The following is a 13,994-nucleotide window of genomic DNA, read 5'->3' as shown; positions in this document are numbered from 1 at the left end:
CCCACTGAACCGATCAGGGAGGGTGAAATCCACTTACTATCTTCTTCAGGGGTTATCAGGACCCTCTTCCTGTACCACTGAAAGCTAGGGGAAGGTGTCTCAAGGGAGGGGTGGGAGAAATGCAGTGCTTTAGCCACCTAAGCAAGTCGGAGTCGGAGTCGGAGTCGGGGTCGGGGTCGGGGTCCGGGCGCTGAAGGCTGGGCGCAAGCCCCCGGAAGGTACGAGTGGTCAGTTACACATCCCCAGCGGCAGTGCAAGGGCAATCACGTGATCGCGGCAGATTTGGGAGCGAGGGGGTGGAGACGCCGCCGAGGTTAGTGTTTTTTCTTTTTTGAGGGGTGTGGAAGGAGGGGAGAGGGGGAGGGAGGGGGAAAGTGCGGGTGATGCTGAGCCCGGCAGGAAGTACTGCTGAGCTGGGGGTTTTCAGGTCCTGAATCCAAATGGCCCCCACAGAGATGTGCACCTACAGTCTCCCTTACCACACGACCCCACCCCCACCCCGAAACACACTGGCCTCAGGATGTCCCTGAGGTGGCAAACTCAGGCGCCAAGGACTTTACCAAAAATGGCCTTTCTGCTTCAACGTGGGCAGAAGGACAAGCCAGTCGAGGAGCGGAGGCAGCACCCTACAAGAGCTCTCCCCTCTTCCCCAGGGTTGGGGAGTGCTCGGTTACACAACAGGTGGGAGAGGGGTGACACAGCTCTCCTGGCCCCGTCGGTCCACTGCGCACCCCCTCCGGGTTGAAGTCCACTCTGGGGACCCCATCCGCGGCCGATCGCGGGACCCTACGCCGCTCGCCCGCCTGCCGGCCCGCCGGGCACCTGGGCGGCCGTGCCCGCAGCCCCTAGTCCGCGCGGGGCTCCCCAGAGAAGCCCGGCATCGCGGGCCTCGGGGCCGTCCAGGCGCAGCGCGGGGTGCCGGGGCCCCTTCCCGCCTGGCCTCCCCTGCCCGAGCGCACACGTACTGCTGTAGAGGGTGTCGATCCAGGAGAGGCGCGGCAGGCCCCGGTGGCTGAGCGGCTCCATGCCCGCGGCTCCGCGCGGCGGTGGCGGCGGCGGCGGCTCCGTCAGATCGGAAACCCGACCCTCATCGCACAACAAAGGAGGGAGGGCGCGGGCGGCGGGCGGGCGGCCAGCCCCAGAGGCCGAAGTTGCCGAGCGCGGGGTGGAAGCCGGGGGAGGCGGGGAAACAGGTAGCAGGGAGGACCGAGCCGGAGCTGCCCGGGAGGAGGGGAGGGCGGGCGAGGGCCGGCGAGCGCCCCCGGGAGCCCTTCCGGCCCCTGCGACCGCCGCGAGCCCCGCTGCGGATCCCGGAGCGGCGGCCCCGCAGCCCGCCCGCCAACTAGCAACTTCTCCGGGGCTGCACGGCGCCCAGGGGCGGGGGGGGCGGGGGCCGCGACCAATCGGCGCGAGGCTCCCGCGCCCCCTCCCCGCAGCACGCCTCCAGAGCCGGGTAGGGGTGTGGGGAGCAGCCGGGGTCCCCACGCGAGAGGCGCTCCAGCCGGTGACGGAGGAGTGGCCCGCGGGGGGTCTCCGGGCTGCGGCGCAGGCCCAGGCTCCTCTTCCTCCCCTCGCTGGGCTCGGCCAAATTCTGGCAACCCGCTGACTAGGTGCCGCGGGGAGACCTACGAGCCCGCAGGGGTGACATCACCTGCCACCCCAGGATCTCTAAGCGCAGTTTCAGGGGCCAGTGAGGCTCCCAGGCCCCTCCCCTAGGCAAGCCTGGGGAGCGGCGCTGACGGGGTTAACGTCCTGCCCGCCCGCGGGAATTCTTGGCTGCCCTAGGACTCTTTCCTTCCAAACCTTAACAGTGCCTCATCTATTTAAACACCCTTGACCCAAAGGCCGGGCGGTTCCTGCCCTACACACCAGCGGGCGGCGGCTGGAGAAAGGCGGGAGGCCGGGGTTCGTCGAGGGGCTGTGGAGGATAAACTGGGTTACAGGAGAGACCCCAGGGTCTCCGCTGGGTTCCCTCCAGGAGCCTTCTCTGGGGATCCCAGCCACAGCCCCTGTAAGGAGAGACACCATGCATGCCTAATCACAAGCTGAGGGAAGGCTGGGGTCAAGATGCCTTTGAGAACAGACCTTTAGAAACAAAATTCCTTCTAAGACCCACCCCCCCCGCCCCCCAAAAGCTGTGAAGAGGTTGGAGTGGGGGAGTTTTATACCTGTGCCCTGGGTGCACGTTCTAAGTGACCCAAGGCAACTTGGCTGCAGGTTTGGTCCTACAGGCCTCCTTGGAACAAAGGACCCTGGAGAAGGGACTGGAGAGGAGGGAGGGTCAGGCTAGGGTGGTCCAGGGCAGTGGGGCTAAATCTCCTTTCCTGAACCCAAGGGAAGGGAGGCAGCGGGCTCACAAGGGAACCCTGCCCTGGACCATTTACCCTGCTTTTACCTCAGATAGTGAGGTTTCTGATAATGGACCAGACCCTCCCACCCCTCATGTCCAAGCAGCTTTAAGGGCAAAGACTTCATGGGACCCAGGTCAATGGACAGGGTTACAAGGCAAAGCTCACCCTGGCCTCTATAGGGGGCAGTGTTGTCAGCATCTCCAGAGCATTTGGGGGGGGCGGGCTCATCATCTCAAACAACCACAGATCTAGTTCTTCTTAAAAAAGAAAAAATTTAATCGAAGTATAGTTGACATGCAATATTATATTAGTTTCAGACCTTGTTCTTAAGCGGAGAAGCAGACCCTCACCCATGATGCTGACAGGAAGCCTGCACCCAGCCCCTGCAGCTGCTTAGGGAGCTGCCTCCAGAACTGCCCAAGGGGAGGTGGTGGCCACTAGGCTCACAGCAGGCTGGGTGAGCCCCTGGGAGTTGCAGGGGAAGATGCTCTGGGGAGTGAAAAGCCTCCATAGGTGGCTGCGTGGGTGTTTTTCAACCTAGAGGTGACACTGTCCCCTCACTGCATCCACTTGGCTCTCTAGCACCCCAGGCCTCCTGGCTCAGGCTCTGGATCTTGTGGGTCTCCCTGCTCAGCTGTCACCCTCCCACCGTCTCTGACTTGCACACAAGACTGGGAGGACCAAGCAAGCAGGCACCTGGAGCTTGGCAGAGAGGGGGGCGTGCATCTCCAATGAGATGCTCCAGAAATAGAGCCAGGATGGGAGAGGAAGCAAACGGGCTCCTGGAGGAACCAGAGGGAGGACAGTGAGATGGAGGAGCAGAGAGGGGCCCAGGGCCTCTCTTCTTGCCACACGGGAGGCACAGAACCCAGAAGAAAGGTGCAAGCAGGAGCCCCGCCCGGGGAAGCAGCAGCACTGCCCCCTCCCCAAGGACCCCCATCTCCACCAAGGCAGCCTGGGCCCTCTCTGCACGCTGCCTGATGGCCACATCTGGGCACTGACTGCGAGGAGGCCATGGATGTATGTTTCTGCGTGAGTCACATACATTTGCATACATTTTACATTTTTATCTACAAAGGCTGGAACAAGCTATTTTCAGACTAAAATGTTAACAGTTGCTCTCCTTAACACTGCCATAGTTTGCTTTTTTCTACCTTCTGTCCAAGCCTGTCCTGGACCTCCCAATCCAGAACAAAATAGAGGGGAGAGGGGAGAGGGATCTTGGAGGAAAATAAGGAGGAACACTTCTAATACTTAACAGAGAACGCCTGCAGTGGACCTGGCTTGGATCTTAAGGCTTTGTTTACATGACAACCTCACTGTTAGCTCAGCTCCTTCCATTTTCCAGATGAGCAAACTGGGGCACTGGTCAGCTAAGTAACCTGTCCAGACAGTAAGTGGAGGGCTGAGACTTGAACCCTGGCAGTCTACTCGTGTAGCTAAAATGCCATGCATGCTGCCTCCACTGTCAGAGTTGAAAGCAGGATGGCGAAGGTCCCTGGAAATCTTCGCGGGTCCGTGGGTTAGAGACCACCTTCTAGAAAACTCTCCCAATCCTCTTCCATCTCCATACAACTGTCTCACACATATGTCCCAGGAAAGGGCAGTTACTTCAAGATCCCTTGATGCCTATATTGGATGGCTTCCAATAGACACTAACATCACAAACGTTAGACATTAACATCTAACCTTGGCTATAGAGACAAGTGTGTGGAAGCACCAGGGTGATATGAGACCAGGACAGAAACCTCCAGATTCCTGGCACTGAGGGTGGAGAGGAGGTGGGGGGAGACCCAATACCACATCCTAGGAAGGAAGGAGTTGCAAGAGTCATTCTCATTCGCCTTGTGCCAAAGGTGAAGTGCTCTGCCAGCAACCCGCATCTGTCAGAGCAGCAGGGGGACGTTCCGTGGACAGGCCACCCTGATTCAGCTAAGTGTGGACCTGCCCGTGCACCCCAAGGCACTGAATCAGCACCCATCACACCTCGTCCTCCAAGTCTGCGCTAACCATTTGCTGTCTAGCCCTTTGGGTGAACACGTTCCTCCTTCCCCTCTGGCCTGTGCACTCAGTCTGTCCTGGCTCCCTGCTTCCCATAGCAACGGGCCTGCTCCTGCCTCACCACCAGATTTAAGGGGGATTTAAGGGTAGGTTGCTGGGAGCACTGGGCTGATGATGAGGGGCCGAGTGGGAAGAAGATATATCCCATCCTGAAGGTCAGCGGCCTTGCCCTTAATCCCCAGGGCTGTGCTACTCACTCCCTCTCCAATGGGAAAAGGGTGACCATGCTTAGAAACAAAACTGGGTATCTCCATTGTTCTTCCCTCCTTGCTGTTAGCAGCTCAGCTCCACTGTGCACAACAGGAAGGCCCCTGGGAGTCCCTGCAGGGGTCACTGTTGATGAAGAGGATGTCCATTCACCTCTTCCCACTCTGAGTCCCACAGAGAGCACCAGCGTGAGCAGGCTGGAGGTACAGGTGGTCAGGGGTGGGGTGGCGGTGGGCTCCGCATTCAAATTCACAAAAACAAGGGACTTCCCTGGCGGTCCAGTGGTTAGGACTCCTCGCTTCCACTGCAGGGGGCACGGGTTCCATCCCTGGTCAGGGAACTAAGATCCTGCATGCCGTACGGTGCAGCCAAAAAAACAAAAACAAAAACAAAATCAGACTGTGATAGTCAAAAACCCGTTGGCACCCTTTCTGGCAGATCAGCTCTTTAAAAGCTGGGACTGCATCTTTTTTCACTGCACTCAGCCCCGTGGATGAATGAAGCAGGTAGACCTCCAAGGCAGCCGTTACTACACTGCGCCCCCAGACCAGCATTCTGCCAAAAGCCCCATAGATCGGCCTTCAATAATACATGCTGAATAAATAAAACTAATGATGGCTAACTTTGATGGAGTGCTTCCTGAGTGCCAGGCCCTGCTTCACATAGACCACCTTTCTTAGTCCTCATAATGAACCAATGAGATAGGCACTACTAGTCTCTCCATTCCGTCCTGCAGAAGCAGGAAGGCTATGCTATTGGCCAGCTAGCAGGTGGTGATACTTGGAAATGAACCGAGATTCTGAATCCGGAGTCCACATGTGTAATCTCTGTACGGGGCTGCAATGAGGGAATAAATGAATAAACAGAATGAAGTTATAGACTCAGGGAGGATGAAATTGGAGCTACAGGAGGAAGGCAATTCCAGAACCCCCCAGAGCCACCAATGATTAAGCAGAAAGAGAACTGGTTCCCAAAGAAAACCGCATCTACTACAACAGGGCACAGGACCCTGGAGACAAGCTAGCTGCAATCGATCCGATGACGATTTCCTGAACTCTAATCCCCGCCAAACACCACTTTCCAGCCTCAGTTTTCACATCTCTAGGTGGGCACCCAGGTGGAGCAGGGAGATGACCTCCAGGCTTCCTATCTGCCCTGGCAGACCCCGGATTGGCCTGTTTCTGGCTCCTTGCTTCATTTCCTTTAACCTCTGTACAGTAAATCAGCATCTACTCTTCTAAGATTCACCCTCACCCCTTGGGCCTGGAAAGAAGAGAATTCCCCAGGCCTCTCCTGGGTCACCTCTAAGTGGGAAGTTCTGGCCTAACAGTCTGTCCTTTGCCCTCTTCCTTCCCGTCTCTTCCGAGGCTCCTCACTTTTCCAGCAGACAGCGAGATCTACAGGCAGCACAGGCTTACTGGAAGCCCTCCTCGCTGTTCATTTCTCTTCCAAAGTTTTGCGTCAGCTTGAGTCACGGGAGAGATGTAAGAGTCATGGCAAGATGTAAACCAAAGGATTACATTCACCTCCTTGTTGCCTCCCTCGGCACCCTGGTCGGGAGAAGCACGGTGACATCCAGGTCCCTGTAGCTGTGAAGCTCCCCACAGACACCCACATATTTCTCGGGGGCTGTGCTGAAGCCCCACTCCCATGGCTAGGGCCACAGTGAGTCCAGCATCCCCGGAAGAGTAGCTGCCTTAGAGTACACTAAGCAAGCTGCAATTTCAGGAGGGTCTCGGGCCAAGCCCCAGCTAAAGTGGCCCTCACCCGACAGGGCTCGGATCGTTCCACCGAGAGGTCAACATGCGAGGTTTCCGAGAGCAGATTAGAGGGCTCGACAGTAGGGTCTGGAGCCCCCTGCCTGATTTACTTACCACAGCATCCCCATCAGCATTTGGAAAGAGGCAAGCAGAAGAGACAGAAGGATTCTACAAGTCCCCAAAACCCAGAGACAAAGTTCAATGGCTCCAACCTTATCAGCTCCAAGTGAAGCAAAGGCATGTCTCTCTGGGGCCAGAGCTCACAGGCTGGCCCTCTGCCCTCCCGTGGTCACCATTCCCCTGAAGCTGGCTGTGCTTCTTGCTCTCTCAGCCAGAGTTCTGCAGGTGCCTCCCAGCCCTGCGCTGCTCTGCCACGAGCTCTGACGCCACCCGCCAGGCTGGCCCTGTCCCTGTCAGGCCCAGGAGTGGCTGCAGGGGCTGAGGGCTGGCTGTCAAGGAGACCAGCTCCAAGAGGTGGTGGCTCAGCATTCAAGAAGGGGAGGACAAAGGAGCATTGGAGCCTAGCCAGTGGTGCTTGTCATCAGTGGAGTCTCGCTCTGGGGTTACCGTTCAAGTTCATGGTGTGTGGCCCTGTCTCTTTAAGGACCAGGCCTCTTTAAGAGGAGTTCCCTCTGCAGTCACTCCAGCCACCAGTGGTCCTGCGGCAGACAACGGGGACTCCCAAGCGCCATCTGGTGGTCCAACAGAGCAGCATCTCAGCCACCCTGGACACAGTCCTGCCACCCTGGACACAGTCCAGCCAAGAGGCCTGGAAATACCTGCACCAAAATCTCAGCTTCGTCCACCGGATCTTGCTCTGGGCTTTTGGGTTACCACTGTGAGCAATGAGGCTACAGAAGTCAGGAGGAACTCCCTTTGGGGTCAGGAGACAGCAGGAGCCCCCATGAGTGGCCTGGGAAGAATAACCATCCCACTGGACCAAAGCTTCTCTAAGATATTCTGAAATTAGAGGACTTATCAAGTCTTCCTGCTGGCCATCTGCAGGCCATAAGGCCTGTATGTATCCTGTTCCCATAAACACTGGAACAGTAGTTCTCAATTAGGAGAGGGCTAGTTCGTATTGCCCCGCCAGGAAGTATATTTGAAAATGTGTCGGAGCATTTTAAAGCCAGAGATGTTAAAATGTCCTGCAGTATGCAGAAGTATCCCAAAGAAGGTCTGTCCCCAAATGCCAACAGTGTTAAGAACACTACTTGGTTAGGAGGAATAGCGGCTTGTTCCTTAGCAACCTCATACACACACACACACACACACACACACACACACCACCGTTCTTCTTTTCCCCATCATTCTGCCTTTGGCGTCCTCCTTAAATTTTACCTTTATAACCTTAGAGGTGGAGAGAGGGAGTGATCTGGCCAAGGCCCCCTTCACAAGGAACGCCAGTGCCCCTGGCTGCCCCTCCCCCAAAGCCAGGCACACACTTGCACCCAGTGTGCGTTGGGCTGTTATGACCCTTAGATGGGAAAGGCAGACAGGCTGGCAGCCTGACTCAGACCGTTAGGAAGCAGCAGATGGTCTCTGAGAAGAAATCACAGAAGACCGGCCCCTCCTTCCCCCAAGGGGCCACCCTGCCTTCCTTCCCACATGGATGACTCAACCTAGCTTTGTTCTCTGTCTCCAAACTGTCCCGTGACACCCATCTTTCACATAAGGCACTTTCAAGTACTGATCGTGAAACCCGGTGAGTCCTAATTTCTCCTTCCCCAAGCTCACCGCATCCTGATCTGGGCTGGTCAGCTCAGTTTCATGAACACTGTCTGGTGCCACTGGCTGACATGAGAAACCAACACACGTGACATATGTTCTAATGAAGGAAGAGTGGAAAAGAATGAAACACCGTCTGCAGTGGTCAGTGGAAGCCACACAGTGGTCACAGCTGAGCTGGGCCTGTTGGTCTGAGAAGTCGTAGGCTCATGAGGCTGACATCATGGCTAGAACGATCAGTTGGGGGAAGAAGTTTTCCAGCATCAAACAGCAACTAGAGAACACTTCCCATTGCTGTCAGAATAAAGACCACACCCTTTTAGTGGCACACAAGGCCCTGTGGCCTGGCCCCTCCCCTCCTCTCATCTTCATCTGGCACATTCTTCTCCCGGTTCTCTGTTGCTTTTTCGGAACTTTTGAACAGGACGACATCTCTGGCTAAAATGCTCTATCCAACTCTGCCCAGATACCTCCTATCTTCCCTCTAATCGTAAATATCACTTCTGCTAGGAAGCTGTCCCTAACCACCAGACCGGGGAGGCCTGCATTTCAGATGACTCAGTGCTCTAGTAAATCACCTAATGCCTGTCTCCTCTGCTAGACTGAGAGCTCCGAGAAGGTATGAACCTCATCTCTCTTGTTCACCACCGTACCCCTGGCACCTTGAAATAGTGGTTTCAATGAACGAATAAGTAAATGAATGAATGAATGACCAAAGATGCTCCTGGTCACTAAGACCTTAGAATGCGGGAGTACAGAAGTTTCAGCCGACCCAGCTCCAACTGGAAAGAACTGTTGGGGGGAATTCCCTGGTGGTCCAGTGGTTAGGACTCTGCGCTCTCACTGCTGAGGGCCGGGGTTCAATCCCTGGCTGGGGAACTAACATCCCACAAGCTGAGCAGTGCAGGAAAAAAAAAAAAAAAAAGACAACAGTCAAGACCAGTTGGAATGTCACGTCGAGAATGGTCTCACTCTCCGAAAGATGCAGAAAAACAACAGGATCCTAGAGTCGGATCTGGAGCAGAAGAATCGCTGTTCCAATTAATTCTCTAACTGCTCACACGAAATCCCAACTAAAAACTCCCCAGTGCCCACGGCTCCCTTGCTAAGCAGCCAGCATTTGATGCTGCACTCTTTTTCACCCAATCAGACACCAACATGGAAATGGAATAGAAACTGAGAAATGGTTCAGCCCACTAAGGGAACTTTGGTCTCAATTTTCAGAGTCCTTCTCCTAGGCCTGTCCCAAATTTGCAATTAATTTTGATTTGGGTACGTTCCTGTCCTGTCTCTCCTCCTGGTAGGGTGCGGACACTGGGAGTCCAGGAGAGAAGATGCCAGTGGCCTGTAGCTATGCTGAACTCCCGTGTCCCAGGGGGCTGTAGGCTGCAGCTGTCACTCACCAGCTTCCAGTGATAACTTTGATGCCCCTTCAACCGGACAGATGGGAAATCTTGCTTTCAGCTCAGTGATGGGAGAAGGAGGTGGAAACTGATTCTGGGCACCCTGTCCTCCTGAGGACCCAGCTTGAGACGTTCTACAGACTGCCTGACAGTTGGACAGACAGACGGACAGGGCTTGGGCAGACCCTCTGTGGCTGCTGCTTGCACTGAGCTATGGTGACCACTGGGCAGACCTGAGAGCCCTGGAGGGCACTACACCAGACTTACCCGGTCTGCTGGGCACCTGCGAAAAGGGAAGCAGGTTTCTTTTCATTTTCCCCTTCACCAAAACAGACACAAATACAATGTCCAATTATTCGTCCAGGTCTGATTTGTTGGGCCTTGGGTCTCGATGGTCCAGGACATCACCCTAGGCCACTGGGGTCAGTAACCCAGATGGTTAGTCCTCTACGCTACCTGCCAACTTCTCACCTACTGCTTAGTAAAGAAGTTCTGGCGTAGTTAATACCCTTTGTGTACTTCTCTTCCCTGAAATGAAGGGGCCTGCCGGGAGGAGGCAGTGGTTGACAACAAAGGGCAGAGGAAGGGTAATAAAGGTGAAAGCAACAAACACATGGTGCTTCCCGTGCCAGGGCTGATCTAGGGACTGCATGCATTAAATCACTGAATTATCACAGTAACCCCCAACTACCCCAGAATCCAAATTTTTGCCCTTCAACACTCTACTTCCTCTCCCCAAAGAAACACACTAAACTGAGCACACCCTGAATCCAGGTCCTGGCTCTGCCCCTAACCTGCTGTGTGACCTTGAGGAACTCTCTTTCCATCTCTGGGCCTCTGTTTCCTCACCATGACATGCATGGATGAAGGCTGCCCAGTCTATCATTCCTTGAGAGATGACCAGGAAACAGCTGATGAGGGAGAGGAAAACTTTCTTCTTTCCTATGCCTCAGTTGCCCAAGATTTCAGGAAGTTCCATGGGTTATGAGGGCTAGAAAAGTTACTCATTACCTCATCGAATAGTCCCTGAACCCTATATAAATAAGACTGTGTTCCTTTGCTCAGGATGCTTATGACAGTGGATTTGAGACATGCCCAGAAGTCACCAAGAGGCAAGGCAGCCCCTGCTGTGCCCAAAGAGTGGTCTAGACAGTACGGTATGGAGGGAGTGGGGAGGGTCACCACTTGGAACTGAGTTGCTGACTAAACGCTTCTTGGAGGAAATGCCATTTGAACCAGGGCCTAGAAGGACATCTCATATTTCATTGGCAAAAATGGTGGGGTGGGGAGGCAGGCATTCTGGCGGGGGGTGGGGGGAGAAGCATAAGCAATTACACAGAGGCAAAAAGTGGATGAGGAGGGGGACCAGAATGGATGACTGGGGAGAAGGTTCTTTTGGGAACTGGGGGAGAATACAGACTTGCTAATCTGATGTGCAACCTCAGCATGAATCAGGGACACAACAGAATCTGCAGCTTTTCTTAGGCCTGTCTTTATAAAGAAGCCTTTCTGGGGCACCTCCTCCCCCTGCAACGCCCACAAAGGTTCAGGACCACCTCCCCTCCCTGTGAGTTTGTGGGCAGAGGCACTCATTCCCGAAAGCCCTTCCATCAATGTGTCCCCGGCTTCACCAATATTTACGTTCTGGGCACTGTGCTAAGCGCATGACTTTCACTCTCACTTTTTTTCCCCAGCTTTATTGAGATATAATTGACAAAAAACATTTTGTAAGTTTAGGGTATACAGTGTGATAACTTGACATAAGAATGTATTGTGAAATGATTACCACAATAAGGTTAGTTAACTCATTTATTATCTCACGTAGTTACTTTGTGTGTATGTGTGTGGTGAGAACATCTAAGATCTACTCTCTGAGAACCTTTCAAGTATTTGATACGGTATCGCTAACTAGAGTCACCGTGTTATACATTAGAACCCCAGAACTCATTCATCTTATAACTGAAAGTTCGTACCCTTTGACCAACACCTCCCCATTTCTGCCGTCCTCTAGCCCCTGCTCACCACCATTCTACTTTTTGTTTTTATGTAACTCTAACCTTTAATACATGACACTTCTACGTGGAAGACACAATCATTATCCATACTTTATAGAACAGACTCAAAGTCACACCTCTAGTAAGTGGTAGAGCCAACTTCAGTCAGATCTGACTGGGTCCAGAGCCCAAGCTCTCAACAGCTTTTTTGTTTTTTCCAGTTGACTTTTTTTTTAACATCTTTATTGGAGTATAATTGCTTTACAGTGGTGAGTTAGGTCCTCAACAGCTTTTACGGACTGAATGTTTGTGTCCCCCCGTGCCCCCCATTCATAGGTTGAAGCCCTAATCCTCAATGTGAAGGTATTTGAAGGTGAGGTCTTTGAGAGCAATTAGGTTTCGATGAGGTCACGAGGGTGGGGTCTCCATGATGGGACTGGTGCCCTTATAAGAAGAGACCAGAGCTCTCTCTCTGCCGTGTGGACACACAGCAAGAAGGCAATGACCACAAGCCAGGAAGAGAGCCTCACCAAGAACTCGATCACGCTGGCACCTTGATCTTGGACTTCCCAGCCTCCAGAACTGTGAGAAAGTAACACCTGTTGTTTAAGCCACTCAGTCTATGGTATTTTGTTATAGCAGCCTGAGCTGATCAAGATACCCACCATGGACTGTGCCTGTCCACCAGTCATGACGCCGCATGAGGCATCCTAGCTTTTGACACCCCAAGATTCTTCACTGGCAAGGGAGCCAAGTTCCCGGGCATTCCAGGCAGCTTTGGCATCTAACACTAAAGTGAATTTATCGGCATAGCTCTTAAAGCTATTCTCCAGACACAAAAGGACACAGAGGGAATTCCCTGGCAGTCCAGTGGTTAGGACTCTATGCTTCCACTGCAGGGGGCACGGGTTCAACCCCTGGTTGGGGAAATAAGGTCCTGCAAGCCGCTGGTGCGGCCAAAACCAAAAAAAACCCCAAAGAAGACACAAAGGTACGTTTCCATCCTTTCTCCTCAACTGAAGTCTGACAAGCTCTGGGATCTTTCGACTACTCCTTGGGCACGAGGCCTGTAGCTGGAGTGTTCCTGGTGGTGAAGGTGTTTTGCAATGCAATAGGAAGTCTCTGGGGTACGTCTCTCACAAAAGCAGCCCCCAGCCTTGCCTGGGCTCAGGTTCATCCAAGTATTGTAAGGAGCATTTTAAGGAAAATCATCCCTTCGCGAACCTGTCAGGGGAATGCAGGAGAAAACTGGGGTATCAGCTCTACATCCTGCCTTATCCAAATGTTCATGCCTCCACTGCCCTGGCCCTAAAAAAGAAGACCAGTATACTCAGAACTTTCTCGAAAATTCTTTGTTCTCTGAACAGAGCTAGAGGCCTTGGGGGAAGGTAACACCTCATGGTAAGGTATAAGAGATTCACTCTCCTAAAGAAGGACACTGTGCTTCTGAGAAAGCTTCCCACAGAATCTCAAAAGGCAAAGGCTCTGAGGAATTTCAGTCCCCCGCCCTGCCCCGGCCCCTGCAGTGCCACCTGGGCGGAAGCACTTTTCAGTGCTGCAGGGGTTGGCTCATCTCTGAGGCATCTCTCCCACAAAGGTAGCCCCCAGCCCTGCCTGGCCCAGGCTCAGCTGAGAATTATTAAGGAGCACTTAGAGAGAATCCTTCCTATTCCAGAGCCACCTGGGAAACAGGGCCTGACCTCAAGCTCTGCGTGGAGACGGTGAGGGCTGGGAAGTGGGAGCTGCAGCAGCCTCAGTTTCCTCGGAATGATTTCAAACACCTGCCCCTGCACATCCCTTCCAGCGTGGGCCCCATATCCAATGTCCAGTCTGACAGGTGGCAAACAGGAAGACCCTGTCCCTCTGCCCCCTGCCCCCTCCAAAGTCTCAAGCTCTGGAGACTTCCTTAGATCTTAGCCATGACTCGGATGAAACATGGTGCCTCACCCTAATCCCCCTCTCACAGCCCAAGGTCTTCTAGACAACTCATTGCCCAATCTCTTACGTGCCGCACTGAGTTATTTTCCAGGTTCCGGTTCCTATTTCTATCTGATTAATCAAGTTTCTTTCCTCCAGGAAGCCACGTGTTCGTTACGTGGGGGTAGCCATAGGTCACCGGTGGCGAGGAGAGGGTGCTGGGAAGACCCCAGAGCCTTGGGTAGTGGCTCCCCACTCCGAGCAGCCAGCATCCCAGGGAGCCCGGGGCCACCCGGGGGAGACAGTGCAGCCCCAAATGAGATCTTGACTTGGTCTCCAGTTTCCCCGGAGAAAGTCTCTTTTGCAGGAGGCCCCTGACATGGGCTCTGTGTCAGGCAGCCCAAGGCAGAAGGCAGTAGCAACCACTCCAGACAGGCCAGGAAGGACATGGTGCCTCCTCTTAGCACCAGCTGGCCCTGGCTCCGGGCCCACTCTGCCCCTCAGATCCCTGGCTCTTGGGGCAAATGCAGTGTTGGAGCAAAGCTGCTGAGACAGGAGGTTAGTTCTCTGGGG

At 54.2% G+C, this 13,994-nt stretch overlaps 1 protein-coding gene across 3 annotated transcripts in view; it reads right to left on the bottom strand.

Moving 5' to 3' along the window:
- Window positions 1-13,994, bottom strand: part of ABR (ABR activator of RhoGEF and GTPase) — a 178,160-nt gene that overhangs the window by 131,573 nt on the left and 32,593 nt on the right. Inside the window, exon 1 of one of the 3 annotated variants that reach the window (XM_060290974.1) lies at window positions 6,494-6,639. The exons of 1 other annotated variant lie outside the window; for it this stretch is intronic. Coding sequence is in view for 1 of the 2 variants with exons in the window: in XM_030861901.2 (XP_030717761.1) it covers window positions 966-1,026 (61 nt within the window). In the remaining variant the exon portion in view is untranslated. Of the gene's footprint in view, window positions 1-965; window positions 1,615-6,493; window positions 6,640-13,994 lie in introns of those variants that run through there. One more of the 3 variants, XM_030861901.2, reaches the window with a different exon arrangement.

This window comes from Globicephala melas, chromosome 20 (genome assembly GCF_963455315.2).
Source record: "Globicephala melas chromosome 20, mGloMel1.2, whole genome shotgun sequence".
Classification (NCBI taxonomy): domain Eukaryota; kingdom Metazoa; phylum Chordata; class Mammalia; order Artiodactyla; family Delphinidae; genus Globicephala; species Globicephala melas.
The sequence above is the reverse complement of the archived record's forward strand: the minus strand, read 5'-3'. Positions and strand labels throughout refer to the sequence as shown.